We start from the raw sequence: 16743 nt of genomic DNA on the forward strand, positions 1-16743 counted from the left end.
CATCTGGAAGTTGCGTGCAATCCTAAACCTTTAAGGCTCAGCCTCCGTTCTCTAAACTTCCATTACTCTCAACACTTACTACCTAAGACCCAGTGAGTCTTACTGCTTCCAAAATTTCCTTTCAAATACCAAAAACATAATTTTTAAAAAAAATGTAACTTTTTATTTTTTAACGTTTATTCATTTTGAGAGTGTGCATGTGGGGGAGGGGGACACACTCCCAAGTAGGCCCTGTGCTGTCAGCCCCAAGCCCAACCCGGGGCTGCATCTCACAAACAGACCAGGACTTGAGCAGAAATCCAGAGTCAGATGCTTAACCGACTGAACCACCCAGGCGCCTTCAAAATGTTATTCAAAGACCAAAGATTATTACGTGACCAAGACATAGGAGTTAGCACATGTCCCATAAAATCAGTTGACCTTTCATGTTAAGTTTTTTCAAAACTCCTTACTGATCTTAAGAAAAAATAAGATCTACTTTACAAAAACCGAATTTCTATTAGCAGATACGTTTTCAGTGGTATTACAGCCGTCTTTATACTACACTACTAGACTATTTTAACTAAGCCATTCAACAAATGGGTATTAAAAACCTGTTCTCTCAAGTCTTAGAATTCCCAGAGCAGAGATGTGAAAAAAACCCTGAAATCCAGTCTGGGGGTTGACAGGCTTCCTGCAAAGTAAGGGATATCAAATATTTTTGGCCCTGTAGGTCACTTGGTCTCTATCATGACTACTTCATTGCCATTTCCTTGCAGGAAACAGCCATAGACTATATGTAAATACAGAAGCACGGCTGTGTTCCAAACAGGCAGCAGGCCAGATACACACAGGAACAGGCCCCTAATTACTTAAGTGGCTTGCCTTCAGTCCCACAGCTAATTTCATTACCAAGGCTGAGACAAACAGGTCATTTACATCCAAGAACGGTGCTCATCAGACTATGAGGCTTTGATAGCAACATGTTTATTTATCATCCAGCTGAGGATATAAACACAAAACACTTCTTAATTTAAGGAAAATACGAAAACATCAGGCAATTCCTAGACTATTACTACAAACGTAGTCTTCACCTACAGTAAAAACTAAGGCAGTCAATCATTTTGGTCATCATCCCAGTCTTTCTTCCCACTTGGAGGTTTGGGCCCACCGGCTGGTTTTGCCATGATGATCTGAGAAAACAAAACCATAAGCACATACTTATAAACTCAACCTTTAAAATGAAGAGAATATTTTTCTGAGGCTGATTCAAGATGAAGCAATCATCTCAACATAAGCAATCTGTTATAAACTGCATATGAGGCTCTATCAACATCAAGTTGTTAGCTTCCAGCAAAGCGTTTCCTGCTTTTATGGACATGAACGGCCACACGATCCACGCATGTTAGTAAAGGGCATTTTGAGACACGCACTTCAAGAACTCAATGGCCTTGTGAGCCGAATGTGAAAAATATCTGCATGCATTACTAGTATAAATCCGTCAGCTCGGCACCTGATTTGCTACTTATATATGAAGTTCGTCTTGCCAACCATCTTTATCCCAATTTCCTTGTGGTTTAGGAGCTTTAGGTCCACCTGCCAGTTTTGCCATTATAATCTAAAGTGGTTGGTACATAAACAAATATGTATAAAAATTTAATACTGAAATTTCCTAGTACCTGTAAAATGAAATGGTAGGAAGTGTGTATTCAAAAAACGTTACCCAAGTAGGGAGACTTCCCTGGTAACTTAAAAGAACACAGCAGGAAACCTCTAATTTATCCAGAATGCATTAACCAAGTACTTTGCAAATATAACCATCTAGCATTTTTAAAGGATTCGTTTGGAGAAAAAAGCGGGGTGGTGGCAACTCTGGGTTCAAATAAATTTGGGAGAAGCTAAATTAGCTTCCTCAAAGTGGAACTCTCAAACTCTAATCTACATTCTGAATCTCAAAACTGTAAGCAGTATTCTTTGCTTCCCAAATTGACAGGACTGAGATCTTTCTGTACAACATCAAGGGGTTGGGGATGTGTCTCAAGCAACACTAAACTGTAACACATCTTCACTACCACTTCCAACAGATTCAGCACCCCTTTTCAGAAGCTTCTAGAGGAAATCTAACCTTGAAATCCTTAAGAGTAACATTTTACTAATTGAGATTAAGTTCAGACTGAATTAAAGGCACTAAGGACAATTTTAGAACCTAAGTGTAGCTTGATTAAAAAAGACAGCCAGAACAATAGTTCTCAAGCTGGTAGGCACCTATCATTGCAGAGCTTATTTGAAACATACTCCTGGGGTGCCTGGGTGGCTCAGTCAGTTAAGCATCTGACTTCAGCTCAGGTCATGATCTCATGGTCCGTGAGTTTGAGCCCCGCGTTGTGCTCTGTGCTGACAGCTCAGAGCCTGGAGCCTGCTTCAGATTCTGTGTCTACCTCTTCCTCTCCCCCTCCCCTGCTCATGCTCTCAGAAATCAACATTAAAAAAAAAGATAATAAAAAAATATAAAACTCCTGGCCTTCGTCCAGAGTTTCTAACTCAGTGAGACTGCTTAGGGGCCTGACGATTTATATATAATTTTTCACGTTCTTAGGTTATCTTGATGCTGTTGATTTGGAGACTATTATCTTGACAACTAGTGAAATAAACACTCGAACAAAGATGAACCCAGCTACACATTACCCAACACTTAAAACTTGATTTACATGTCCCTTTCCAGACTATATACTATACAAAATTAGTTAGAACTATTAAAGAGTACATGTTCACTATAGTTATTAACAAACTGGTTATTGATAGTCATGGGTTCTTCAGATCATGTATTTTAGCAAAGACCAGGGACACATAACAACGAACATCCTCTACTGTAAAACAGAGACTTCCCAGTTTAAAACCAAAACTGACAAGTGTCTTTGTGATGAAGGAACTTGTATTATTACAATTATTATGTCATTTGGGTAATGGACATTCAAAAAAGTTCCTCTATTAGAATTCCACATTACCTCATGCTTCAATATACTCAGCTTCCCCTGTCCCTTTCTATTTTAAGCTTCCCCTATTAGCCACATGCTAATTTTTAAAACAACCATTTCCTTAGGCGTCTATTATCATTTCAGAACTCCAAAACCGCATTCTTCCACTGAAAATTACCTAAATTTACTGATATAAAACACCTATTAGTAAATCCAGTACATGAACATCCAATTTATTTCCAATGGGTTGAAATTGGACATCCAGCTCCATTTTCTGGTCATCTCAAGCTAGGAAAAAATTGTTCTTCCTCTTACTGAGATGGAATGTTTGCTGTAATTACCACGAACTAGTCCTTGTTATGCCTAGAGTAAGTCTAATTTCCTTCTCGTTTAGTTTTTACCTACAACTTGCTTCTCCCAAAATTAATTTGGCATAATTTCCACCTAATGGATCTGCCCTAGGCCCCTTGCAATTCCAATTTTCCATTAAGTATTTACAAATAGTTTATTGCTTAATAATCAGTTCGAGAAATCTGCAAGAAAATGGATTTCACTGTTTTACTAGAAAGCATTTTTTTGAAAAACTTTGAATTCAAGCTTATATCTGAACCTACCATTTTCCTCTGTGCCACAATCTCCCTCCCACTACCCTCTTGGAAAAAAAAGGTCAAAAATACTATGATTTTTAACACTTTTCTTTCAGTTGCTTCAAGATATAATTTGTCACACCCAGAAGAACTTTAAACACATAGATTCTACCTCCATGCACAAGTAGAGGTTTCGTTTTCCTTAAAGTTGGTGGCACACATGTGTTTCAGGGCTTTATGGGCCTTCCACATTCCACATTATTACACAGTAAACTCCCTCTCCAGACTGTATAAAGAGATCCTTAGGCTAAAAAAAGTCTGAAAACTATAAACCTTAAGTTTGTTTTAACGATTCCAGTTTAAAAATGGCAGAAGTTTCTTTCACTGGAAAGATCCTTTCAAATTAGTTGAAATATACTAAATACAATTTAAAACTGTAACAGAAAAAAATAAATGGGCGGCGGGCGGGGGGGGGGGGGGGAACTTTAGAAACACACTTTTGAGTAGAATGAGAACTGTGCTATATTCTGGTTCCATAAAAATACACTACTGACCCACATGAAAATTAGTACTTTTAAAGATCAAAATTCCACTTGTAACTCACCTGATCCACCCTAAGTACAGTGACAGCAGCATTTGTAGCCAGTTTGATAGCCCAGTATTTTCCCAAGTAAGTGTCTAGAATACCAGCTTCCAACATGTCCTTTACAGCGGGAACTTCAGCCTGTTGGTACAAAACAATTTTCACTCCTTCACTCTAAATTCTTATGTGAAAATTAACTCAGTAACAAAACCCCAGGGCTCTTTGCCTGGATGTTGCCAGGCAAAAGCCCTCTCCTACACACAATATAAAATAAAGACTATTTTAAGGAAAACCATAGACAAACTCTGTCAGAGCTCTGTTATGAAAATCATTTGCTTAAAAAATCAGAACATTTTTGATTTTCTTTCAAACTTACTTCCATTTTTATATTACACATTCACGAAATAAAAGTTTAAATTCATAGTTTTTTTTTCCCAAATACCTCAATATCTAATCCAACATTTTTATTTCCTTCTTGATGTACTGCATAAAGTTTAGAGATTACTTCATTGGCTTTCACTCCAGAATTTTCTGCCAGTGCCCGGGGAATAGCTTCAAATGCCTCTGCAAACTTCTTAATGGCATACTGTTCCAGTCCAGGACAGGTCTACAAGAAAAACGTGTTTAGTATTGTATTTTATTCAAGGAACACGAAGGAAGGCAATTTATACAGAGAAAGCTATACCTCTCCATATGATGTGATCTGTTTGGCTAATTCGATTTCCGTTGCTCCACCTCCGGGAACAAGACGTTTATCCTACAATATGTAGTTAAAAAAAAAATTTTTTTTTTTTTTTTTTTTTTTTTTTACTAAGAAGCAATTTACAGTTTCCTAATCTTCTCAGACTCCAGTACTCCAACCAGACTAGAGGTACTGTTACTCAAATTCTAATTACAAATTTTGTAAAAATGGAATAATCTGGGCAAATTACCGTACTGTACGTAGGGTCTGGTATATGAAAGAGGAGAACCAAAGTGAGGAATGGGAGCAGCACACAATACCTCATCTGCATGTCCACAGATGTAGCGCCAAGAACATGCTTGAGCAACTGAAGGTATATTTAACTCGAGAACAACCATAAACTACCTTTAACAGTTAAAATTCAGATCACTGCTAATACTAACCCTTGTGAGAACTTTGAAAGTATTAACACCGTCATCTACTGCCCTTTCTATATCATCCATCAGATTGTCTGTAGAGCCTCGAAGCACAATGGTAGAAATGGCACCATCTTCCTTTTCTGTCAATAAATTTAAAACTATTACTACAAGCAAATGAACAGCCCCCACTTAAATCAACATACTTTGCCATCTCCACATACCATGCTTAAAAACCACCACCTGTGTGTCTCCAACTTCTGAGAGATAAACACTGTCACAATGTCCCATTTCTTCAAGGACAGGAGGAGTCTGTAAGAAAGGGACTATTGTAAAACAAAGTAATTCCAATACATTCTACTATCTTTTAATGTTGTCCAAAATACATACCAATCTAGGAAGAGCTGTAGCACCAACTGTTTTACACAGTCTTCTGAGATCCCATTTGGAATTCAACCTTTAAAAAAACCCGAAGACCTTAATGAAAATTTTAACACCATTAGGCGCCACAATAAAATAGAGATGAAACGGGAAACCGTACACTGGTCCCCAAAAGTCACATTCTTTTGATCCTGAATTTAAGCTCAGAACAGGTCTGGACAGCACAGTGTAATCCACACACAGGTGTATATGGCAGTGTTCTAGAATTGGGAAAATTCAAGTTTCAGTAGAATGTCACAAGTTCTAGTTCTAAAACACTAAGGCAGGCCTGGGATACAGAAAACTTGCTATACTCTGGGCAAGCGCATGAGCTGTGAGGAAGAGGAGTGATTTATGCTACAGATTTGGTTTGGAGGTGGGAACGGGTAGGTCAGGTGTCTGGTGTGCCCCACAAATGGGTTCAAAGGTTAAAAATGACATTCCTGATCCCACACTCTGACAGTGTGTACCAGGCTTGCATCTGGTCTCTAATGTTTGGAATGCTTTTCCCTCTTCCTCTTCAAATAACATGTTGATTGCTCCACCTCTCAGTGCAAATGTAAGCTTCTCACAGGTGTTTCCTGTCTCTCTAGATCAAGTTAAGTCCTGCTTTTGGAGCCAAGATGTTATATTTGCCCTTCTGTAACAGGCATGAATTCACCATGTATTGAATGTGTTTTGTGTTTCACCAGCAAAGGGCCATTTACTATACAGGTTAATGGAATACAGCAGTCTTACCTCACCAACATGATATTGTACTTGTTGGCATAATGAAGAGCCATGTCTGCCACTTTGCCACCTGTTACGATGACATTTGCACCGGTATCAGCTATAGCTTTGACTTGTGCATCCATGAGATTCTCTTCTCCCCTACTAAAATTCATCAATTCTTCAGCAGTCTTTATCAGCACTGTTCCCTAGTAAGACAAACATGCTCTTTAGAACCATTTTAGTACCTTGGTGTCTGAAGTCACGGGGTAACATTTTACTGAAGAAATATTTGGGGAAAATAATGAGATTATACATGCATTATGAAATACAAAGTATGTATGAAACTCAGCTTATTCCTAGACCCCCCCACTCCCAAAACCGATGCATTTTCCTCTTTGACAGGCACTTTGATGGAGTAGTTGGGAGAAATACTTACACCTATTTTAGATATATTGGGCAGGTGTCTTGGCATTTGTCTTTTGACAAACGTCAACTAGCGTACCAAAACAACCACACCGTGGTTCTGAATTTTTTTTCTAGAATATGGACTCAATGACTCTTCCTGGCCTATCTCCAACCTGTGGAACTTTTACAACTATGAACTCAGATTTTAAGAATTCTAGGGACCAAGACAGAAGTGACCTATAAACAAGAACTTCAAACTTCGTAACATGTATTTAAAAAAAAAAAAAAAAACCTATCAATTTCAAATTACATTGGCATATTTTGTTTCAGGATGCTATAGGACCTCAATATTAAAATACATTAAGGAAGAGCACACAAGTATTTGTATTCAGTGAGCATTTTACTTGCCGAGCATGTAAGAACATGCTGTATACTAGAACATAAACAACACTGCCACTATTTCACGTTTCAAATTTAGTATCTGAATTAGGTATTCAGAAAAGAAAGGGAATCTGACTTTAAAAAGCAGATACAGGGGCGCCTGGGTGGCTCAGTCGGTTAAGCATCGGACTTCTACTCAGGTCATGATCTCACGGTTTGTGACTTCAAGCCCTGCTTTGTGCTGACAGCTCAGAGCCTGGAGACTGCTTCTAATTCTGTGTCTCCCCCTCTCTCTGCCCCTCCCCCTTCACGCTGTGTCTCACTCTCTTTCAAAAATAAATAAACGTCAGAAAAAAATTTTTTTTAAGCAGATATATAATCCTGGGGCATCCGGGTGCCTCAGATGGTTGAGTGTCTGACTCTGGATTTTGGCTCAGGTCATGATCTCACGGTTTCAGGGGATCGAGCCCTGCGTCGGGCTCTGTGCTGATAGTGCAGAGCCTGCTTGGGACTGTCTCTCCCTCTGATTCTCCCTTGTTCTCTCTCAAAATAAGTAAATAAATACTCCTGTAACATATATATACACACACATATATATATACACATACATATGAGGGTATATATGTGTATGCGTATGTGTGTGTGATGCTACAATCTTCCATAATTATGTAGTATTCACTGAAGAGCACAATCTCCACCTAAAAACTTAAAAATCATAAAATGTTAATCCGAACAGGCAACCCCAAATTTTTACTTTTAAGGTTTTAAAGTCTACATACCTTAGTTTCAGTTATCATGCCATCAAAAGGACAAGAATACACTGCTATTTTTGCACTTTTGACAGATGTTACATCACCTTCAGTTTCCTTCTTAAAAACCATGCCATGCAATACTGAAGAGGAATAGATACCAGAGCCCTAAGGAGTTGAATACCAAAATCATCAGTGATCTCATGAAAATAACATCAGAGCTCAGTTGTTAATTCTTCATGTACCAAAAATAACGTTTTCCACATAACATAATATGCCAAGGGGTGACTCCTGGGAATAAGGAGTGGGGTGGTGGATGTAAAACACACCAGTCTACTTAAGGTAGAAACCACTCTGAGAATGAGCTATTAATGAAAGGGGGGCCTTCAGGGTACCGGGAACAACCAAAGACTGAGAATAACTCTTCTAAGTCATTCATTCACTCACTCACTCACCAAATACCTGGTGCCAATGTACTAGGCACAGCTGTTAGTACTGGGGACAGGAGACGGAACAAAGCAGTACAAGTGTCAGAAAACGCACAGCATCTATGCATGCATGAGCGTGCACACAGATACACACACACCCTTGTATTTACGTAAGCTAAACTCAACTGCAATCACAGGTTTTACTACAGGAAGCACTAAATTTTTTAAATACAAAATACTCTTATTTCAATACTAACAACAGTAACATGTGAGTTCTATTACTGTAGATCAACAGAACATCTCATTCAAAACTGGTTCTGAAGGTTATGGTTTTAATTCAGCACACATGAAGAATTCAAAACACGTAATATTTGATGCATTATTCTCAACCTTCAAAGTTGTGATGGAAAAATGATGATTTCATAAGGAGATAATACATCAAACACCCTTTAAAATTGAATAGTATTACAACCTTCGAATATCAAAATGCTACAAATGTAACAAAGCCCTAAATGTTCAAAATCTGAGGTAAAATTTGGGTTTTGATAAACACATACATTTTTTCTGTTTGCAAAATATAATGGACCTATTAGACAACACTTACGCATTTTCTAAACTTACCAGAATCTTACACACTCTGATGTTATCAACATTGAAATGGCCGGAATCAGGAAAAATAGATACTGTTTAAAAAAACGAGACACGTCAAAAGATGCATGGAGACAACAAAGAAAATATCTTAGTCTCATTAAAATATTTTTAGTTTGGATCTTTTCATTTACTGAGATTTACTCACCACATGCCTGAGCAATGAGCTTGGCCAGAAACACTTCATTGCCGTACTGTTTACTCATTATGGAGGTATGGAGCACAGAGGACACTTCATCAACATCCCGAAGATTTTTTGCAGAACAACACACTAAATCAGGAAGAATCTCATGGGCTTTTCTGCAGGCTATTTCATAACCTTCTATGACCTTAAATGGAAAAAGCCAAAGTGTTTCTTCAGAAGACACAATTTTGACATAACTTTAAAATATAGCTTATTTTGGTACCCCAACGAATATGGGTATTTGTTTTCCATATAAAATGACAAAGCACTTTCAGAACAGCATTCGTGGCAGGACGTGCTCATCACGAGTGTAGGCTTTTGTGATGGCCCAAAATTGAATGCTGTCACTTATTAGCTGTTAAGATCTTGAGTAAGACTTTTCTAAGTGTCACTTTCCTCATCTAAAATAAAAGAGAATTAATTTTTATTAATTTTTAATTACTCACACGATTCTTGTAAGGATGGAGTAAGATACTGCATAGACAGCACATGTACTACAATGCCTGGCACAGAGGAAACTGCTCAATGTTAACTATTACTACAACGATGACTCTATACAGGCACAAATTAAATAAAAGTACATTACAAAATGAACACTCGCCTCCGAAACCGAGAGCCCAATTCTCAGAAGCTCTTCAGCTAGTTCCAGAAGGGCTCCAGCAAACACCAGCACAAAGTTTGTGCCATCTCCAACCTCTTGCTCTTGCATGTGAGAAGCCATTACGATCATTTTTGCAGCAGGATGCTGTACCTGGTAGAAGGGGTTTGAATTTTAAAGTGCAAAACATCTGATCCTGAAAGCAACGTGAAGTTGTTCATTTTCATTTCTTTAAAAATTTTTTTTTAAATCTTTACATATTTATATATTTTTGCCAGAGAGAGACAGAGAATGAGTGAGTCAGAGCACGAGCAGGGCAGGGGCAGAGAGGGAGGCACAGAATCCAAAGCAGGTTCCAGGCTCTGAGCTGTCAGCACAGCCTGATGCAGGGCTCGAACTCCCCAACTGCGAGATCGTGACCTGAGCTGAAACCAAGAGTTGGATACTTATACAATTTAGCCACCCAGGTGCCCCTCATTTTCCATTTTTTCTTAAGCTAATACACTTCGATCTCCCTGTGGGCCAGGTAACTCCAAAATCACACTGCTACATACTATTCAGTGCGGTGGCCAGAAGACAGTCCCAATCCCTCAGAGACTATCAGCACAAAGGCATCACTACAAATGCAAACAACCTGAAACCGTATCTTCTTTTGATGGCCAGTCACCCAGTACATACATCTCTGCACATAAGGTGCGTTAAAAAAGTAATTCCAAAAACCAAACCTAGGCATTAAAAACCAAAATAACCACCTCATTTAATCATGAGTCTCAATGCCTATGTACATTTCTATTGTAAGGAGTACCAATTGTGGCTTTTTAGAAGACAGAGGTTTCTTAAAAAAAAAAAAAAAAAAAAAAAAAGGTATCAAGATTTTAAGTAGTCTATCCTTTCGATTTAGGGTTTAAAAACCAAGCAAGGAGGGGCGCCTGGGTGGCGCAGTCGGTTAAGCGTCCGACTTCAGCCAGGTCACGATCTCGCGGTCCGTGAGTTCGAGCCCCGCGTCAGGCTCTGGGCTGAGGCTCGGAGCCTGGAGCCTGTTTCCGATTCTGTGCCTCCCTCTCTCTCTGCCCCTCCCCCGTTCATGCTCTGTCTCTCTCTGTCCCAAAAATAAATAAAAAACGTTGAAAAAAAAAAAAAAAAAAAAAAATTTAAAAAAAAAAAAAAAAAAAAAACCAAGCAAGGAGTAACAACTGATAGCGGTGAGAATACTACAAAGTTGACACTATGGTTTTTATTGAGGCAATATTTCCATCATGGCTGAATAACTCCTGAGACCACCATAGCGTCCAACATTAACACTCACAAAGACTAATTCCTCCTTGTGGAATTAAATTTGTTTTGTTCACTACATTAACAATATTATTTAGTTATTTAAGCAGTTAGAGAAATGTTAACACACCTATAGTTTCATCTGAAAAGATTAAGCTACAATTCTCTAAGAGCTAAGTTCAGGACAATTTCTTGAAGTTGAAAACATCTTTCACCTACAGAGTAGCTAGACGAGGAACAGTTCTCTGATGTTCAGGTGCCAGACTTTACTTATAATTCTGCCTGCAGAATCTATTCTACACACTCTGCAATATCAAAACTGCAGATAAGCAAAGCAAAATGCCACCATTTTTGTGTTTCATTTTCACAAAGCCAAAGACCTGGTTTTTTTTTTTTTAAACCACTGTTTTAAGTATCAGCTGTTTCTGCATTTTTGAATAACTCACTTTGGTGTTATACTCTACAGAACGAGACAGCATACTCAATTTGATATGATTATTAGCAAATGTATTTTTATCACAAGCAAGCCTCCGTAAATTAATAACTTGGGAGATTTTTAAATTTAAGTGGCTAAAAAGTTAAAACTACATAATAAATTTTCAAGTTGGGAAAAAAATAGTCCCTTATTATCCTAAGAGGTTTCTTCTATGTTAAAATAGGTTTAATTTTGGGGGCACCTGGCTGGCACAGTTGGTTAAGCATCTCTCTGACTCTTGATCTCGGCTCAGGTCATGATCTCACAGTTTCTGAGTTTGAGCCCCACATTGGGCTCTGCGTTGATGGCATGGAGCCTGCTGGGGATTCTGTCTCTCCTTCTCTCTGCCCTTCAACCTGCTTGTGTGCTCTCTCTCTCCCTCCAAATAAATAAATAAACTTAAAAAATATATACATATACATATACACTCAATTTTTGACATCACCAAAACATTTCTTGGCTTCAAAGTAATGACCTACTTCTAGCTCTCTTAAAATAGTGGCTGCGTCATTTGTCACAAACAACTTCTCCAGGTGGTTGATAACCATTTTGTTCATTCCTAAAAAAACAAAAAACAAAACACAGAAAAAAAAAGTTAGGGGGGGGAAAATCGCTCAAATCCATCTCCAAGTACCCCCAAAAATTTAGTCAAGAAATATAAACTTGTATCTATTTCTTAAGGTAACTTTGTAAAAACTCAACACATATTATCTACTCTGGCACCCTAATGGCACCCCCGTCATTATTCCTGTCCTTTCTAATCTCCTATAATGTTTACCTGGGAAGATGTCAATCTTCTCATAGTTTTGTTCAATAAATGTAAATTACATTAACATGTAGAAAAGACCAAAAAAAATCTAGTTTTGGGGCGCCTGGGTGGCTCAGTTAACTGTCTGACTTGATTTCAGCTCAGATTATGACCTCAGTTTGTAGGTTCGAGCCCTGCATCAAGCTTTGTGCTGACAGTGTGGAGCCTGCTTGGGATTCTCTCTCTCCCTCTCTTGCTGCCCCTCCCCCCACAAAATAAATAAACATTAGAAAAAAAAAGTATAGTTTTACTGCTTTCCATACATTTGTGTCAATTAAATTCAGTTGATGATAGGAGGCAAGAGAGATTTTCTCCCTTACATTAGGTACCATATCTCAATGGTGAAAGCTCCGTAATTTTTCTATCCTCTCAATATGATATAAATTAACATTTTGATTCCTATTTTTCTAAGGAGATATGAGTTGTTGATTAAAAACTGAAAACATGGGGCGCGTGGGTGGCGCAGTCGGTTAAGCGTCCGACTTCAGCCAGGTCACGATCTCACGGTCCGTGAGTTCGAGCCCCGCGTCAGGCTCTGGGCTGATGGCTCAGAGCCTGGAGCCTGTTTCCGATTCTGTGTCTCCCTCTCTCTCTGCCCCTCCCCCGTTCATGCTCTGTCTCTCTCTGTCCCAAAAATAAATAAAAAATGTTAATAAAAAAAAAAAAAAAAAAAAACTGAAAACATTACACTGGTGGCAATAAACTATACAATTACTTTTGTATTATGGCTAAAACTCAGTTTATGTATCATAGTCTCACAGAATAAGTTTGAAGAAGCTAGCACACAAAATTCTAGTACTGTATCTTTTAAAACATGAATTTAGAAATTACCGTTTGGTCCATATGCTGTACGAGTTGTTTGGGCAAGCTCCTTGCAAGCCTGTATGTTCCTGTATACAGCCTCTTCTAATCCTGAAAAATGCTGTAAAATAAACCAAAACCAAAAACCCTTCTGATTAGACAAAACAGTGAAACACAATAATCTTCTTCATCTGTAAAATGGGGATAGTAATAGTACCTACCTCACAGGACTGTTGAAAAAAAATCAACCAAGGTTTATGTATGTAAAGCATGGTGCTTCAAATGATTTGTAAATTTGCTCACTGGTTGAATACAATGAAATTTTCAGAGACCACATGTATCTACTTACACGTCAAAACATAAAGCATATACAAAAATGTATATATATATATGTACATATATATAAAATATAAAGCATGTACATATTTTTAAATGCTGTGAAAAGCGCGAGAAAGAATGCTACGATCGATCAGCAAAAGATATTTTAGGTAAAAATACCTCTTCAGAGTTTATCATTACTTTTTGAAAAGTTGAAATATGGTATATTTCTTTTATTGTTAGGAGCCTGAGCATCATAAAGCCATCAGTTTTCCGATCACTGGGAAATCCCACTTAACACACCTGCTGCCCAAATGTTTAGTATCCTGACTGCTGAACGCTCTTGTGAATTGCAACACAATTCCAATCCATACACATTGAAAAATTGCTTAACTGCTCACAATACGAAAATTCTCAAATTTTACACTGGACTTCTTTTAGAATTGAGATTTACATGTAGCTTCAGATGGGTTTCATGAGCTTCCAGTTTGTTAATGTGAACATTTTTATACAGTTGCTACGCCCAATAAAGGAGCCACTGGTCACATGTGGTTAAATTGCAAGTAATTAAAATTAAAAATTCGGTTTCTCCACTGCAGTAGCCACAGTTCAAGTGTCCAGTAGCCACATGCGGCTCATGGATACTGTACCAGAATGAATATAGAATACTTCTATCATTGAAGAGCTTCTAGGAGACAGTTCTATCCTAGGCCATAAGACGTGGCTTTTATACTACTCATAAAAGGAACTGTCATCCAAACGAGGTGAATAATCATTACTTTAGAAGTAGTGTCTTCAGAGTCAAGGGTTGACGGACTCTTATGAAAGCATTTAGTCTGACCTGGCTTACACTCTAGTTTTTTCCCTTTACCCGTTCTCTGAGGAACAGCCATGTGATCATAAATCAGATCCCATCAATGGTGTGCCGTCACTCTTAGGATAAAATGCAAATCCCTCCTGAAGGCTACAAGGTCCTATATGTTCTGGTCCTAACAACCTACAGCTCCTCTAAAGTCATCTCTCACCATTTTTGCTTTCCCTTGATGAGCTTCAACCTCATTACCTCTCTTGCTGTTTTCTTTTTTAACAGGTCAAACTCATTTCATCCTCAAGGCCTTTATACTTACTGGTTTTTCAGCCTGGAATACTGCCCTCTTCAACCTTGGCTGATTCGTTCTGTCACTTAGGACTAAGCTAAAAGTTCTTCCTTGAACATCTTATTTACTGGTTCTATCTATTCCTGACTCTTCCCTTTTTTGGGGGAGGCAGACTTGTTTACTTCATTCTCTACTACAGTACTTTCTATCTAATCTTTTTATTTATTTTTACTACAGTATTCTTTATTTCCTTTATCATTATTTGAAATTATCCTGATTTGATCGTTTATTTCAGCCTCAAAATAAAAATTATGAAAAAATTGCAATCTTTTAAAAGTAAGCAGTCCATGGGGCATCTGGGTAGCTCAGTAGGTTGAGTGTCTGACTTCGGATCAGGTCATGATCTCACAGCTCGTGAGTTCGAGCCCCGCGTCGGGCTCTGTGTTCACAGTTCAGGGCTTGGTGGCTGCTTCGGACTTTGTGTCTCCCTCTCTCTGTCCCTCCCCTGCTTGCACTGTGCATGTCTCTCTCAAAAATAAATAAACGTTAAAAAAAATTAAAGTGAGCAGTCCATGTCATTACCTGCAAAGCTGTTTTACCAATATTTACATTAAACCCTGATATGTGATATGCTGTTATCCCAAAAGTGTATTCTGCAAACAATGACCTAGTTCCCTAAAACTGTTACTGTAAACTGCACGACAATAAATTAGATCTCTTTAACGACGCATAGGGAATTTGGGGGACAAATAAAGCCAAGATTTGATTTGAACACAAGAGACAAATTTTTCAGCAGTATATATTAAGATGTTTTACACAAATTATGCTCTTGAAATACATTCATAACCTGGGCATAAAACGAAGTCGTTTTAATTAGCCCAGGGTGTCTCTTACACTTACAAAGTCAGATAGTTACAAGTCAAGGGTACCATCTTTTGGTCAATTTAAAGACGAGGCAAGGAAGATCTGGGGGTTGGTTTTACAACAAGCCAGCTAACCTAGTTGGGAAAGAATCCATTTGGATTGAGTAACGTTTGTCCTACCACAACGCACTGCTGCGAACGAAACGGGGAGCCCTCTAATTCTCATCTGAAGGAAAACTGTCGAGAACTGGCCCCTGTCCCTCTTCTCTCCGGATTACCCCCTCCTTGAACAGTGTCAACTGGCTTCGCGGTTCCCAAGCCTACATTATTCGACTTCACCCTCAAAACACCCTTTAAGGGTAGAGTGGCAAGTCAGCCCGGTTTTAGGGATGGAGGGAAAATGCACGAACGGCTTTCCTTTTGCCCAGCGAGGAAACACAGAATACGAATCCTGCGGCCTTGCCTCTCTCTTGCTCCTTCTGCCCGTCGACCCTTCCCTGCATCGGGGAAGAAAGAAAATGCCCGCTCGCCTTAGTGGCCGAATCCCCTCCTTCGCCCCCCTTCACCGAACACCTCCCTTTCTGGAATCTTCTCTGCCTCCGACCGCTGTACCCAGGGAGCACACCCGGCCCGTTACCAGGCCCTTCTTCCCTCTAGCCGCCGCAGCCCTACGTCGACTCTCCTCCCTCTCCCTTCTTCCATTCCTTACCTTCGCCCCCTCCTTAAGCATCTGGGCAAAGCCCGGGGCCTTGGGGACGTGAAGCGCCATGGCCTCTGCAAATCGCCGTTCACGCGCTCGCTCAGAAGATCCCGGAGGAAGCGAGGGGCACGCAAAGCCTCCTGGGAACGCAGCGTGCGGCGACCTTACGCTCCTCCTTTCTTTCCAGCTGAGCCTGCCCCTTCCTTAGCCTCCTGGTCAGAAGCCTCGCGAGAAAAAGCAGTTCCCGCAGCCAGAACTGAGTTGATGATCCTCGATCTTGTCGATCGGTTACGGCACTCGCAGGGCGGGCCTTTGGTCTTCTGGCTGGCGCACGCGCAAGCGGTCGGGCCGTTATGACTCGTTCCGATTTAACCCCTTTGCCAAGACTCCAAGGTCGGGATATGTGATATTTGCCATCTGTGACCTGAAACCCACTCCTCCTAAGATTTAACTTTCACGAAATCTTCCAGACCCACCCACAACGTCAGGGCTGGTGTGCCCTTCCCCCCTCACCTCCAGGCAGAGCACCTGCCCCCCCCCCCCCCCCCCCCCCCCCCCCCCCGCCTTCAAAATCTTTCTCTGGGCATATGCTCTGTCTGTGAGAAGCGCGGGCGACTTAAAGGCGATAAATAAAATCTGTAAGAATAGCTACACACCGAATGC

At 39.6% G+C, this 16743-nt stretch overlaps 1 protein-coding gene across 2 annotated transcripts; it reads right to left on the bottom strand.

The window, feature by feature from the left end:
* Positions 1-950: 950 nt before the first annotated feature.
* CCT8 (chaperonin containing TCP1 subunit 8) lies at positions 951-16243 on the bottom strand. Of its 2 annotated transcripts, XM_058731827.1 has the most exons (16): positions 16090-16243; positions 13133-13223; positions 11973-12052; positions 9750-9899; positions 9113-9293; positions 8938-8999; positions 7919-8056; positions 6381-6559; positions 5613-5679; positions 5447-5534; positions 5250-5365; positions 4810-4881; positions 4567-4731; positions 4146-4265; positions 1493-1597; positions 951-1172 (listed from the first exon to the last, which is right to left on the bottom strand). In XM_058731827.1, exons 1-15 carry the CDS (start codon positions 16147-16149, stop codon positions 1505-1507), a joined length of 1662 nt encoding a protein of 553 aa, XP_058587810.1. In that variant the 5' UTR covers positions 16150-16243; the 3' UTR covers positions 951-1172; positions 1493-1504. The 2 variants fall into 2 exon arrangements, with proteins under 2 accessions (XP_058587810.1, XP_058587811.1); XM_058731828.1 differs by lacking the exon at positions 1493-1597.
* Between the last annotated feature and the right edge of the window lie 500 nt (positions 16244-16743).

The sequence above is a fragment of the Neofelis nebulosa genome, chromosome 5 (genome assembly GCF_028018385.1).
Source record: "Neofelis nebulosa isolate mNeoNeb1 chromosome 5, mNeoNeb1.pri, whole genome shotgun sequence".
NCBI lineage: Eukaryota > Metazoa > Chordata > Mammalia > Carnivora > Felidae > Neofelis > Neofelis nebulosa.

Excerpts from the sequence above, each read along its gene's own strand:
- CCT8 (XM_058731827.1), bottom strand. The coding sequence starts at position 16,149 with ATGGCGCTTCACGTCCCCAAGGCCCCGGGCTTTGCCCAGATGCTTAAG. Across the intron at positions 5,680-6,380 it reads TACAATATCATGTTGGTGAG|GTTGAATTCCAAATGGGATC; the intron begins GTAAGACTGCTG and ends GTTTTTTTAAAG. Across the intron at positions 4,266-4,566 it reads ATGTTGGATTAGATATTGAG|GCTGAAGTTCCCGCTGTAAA; the intron begins GTATTTGGGAAA and ends TTGTACCAACAG.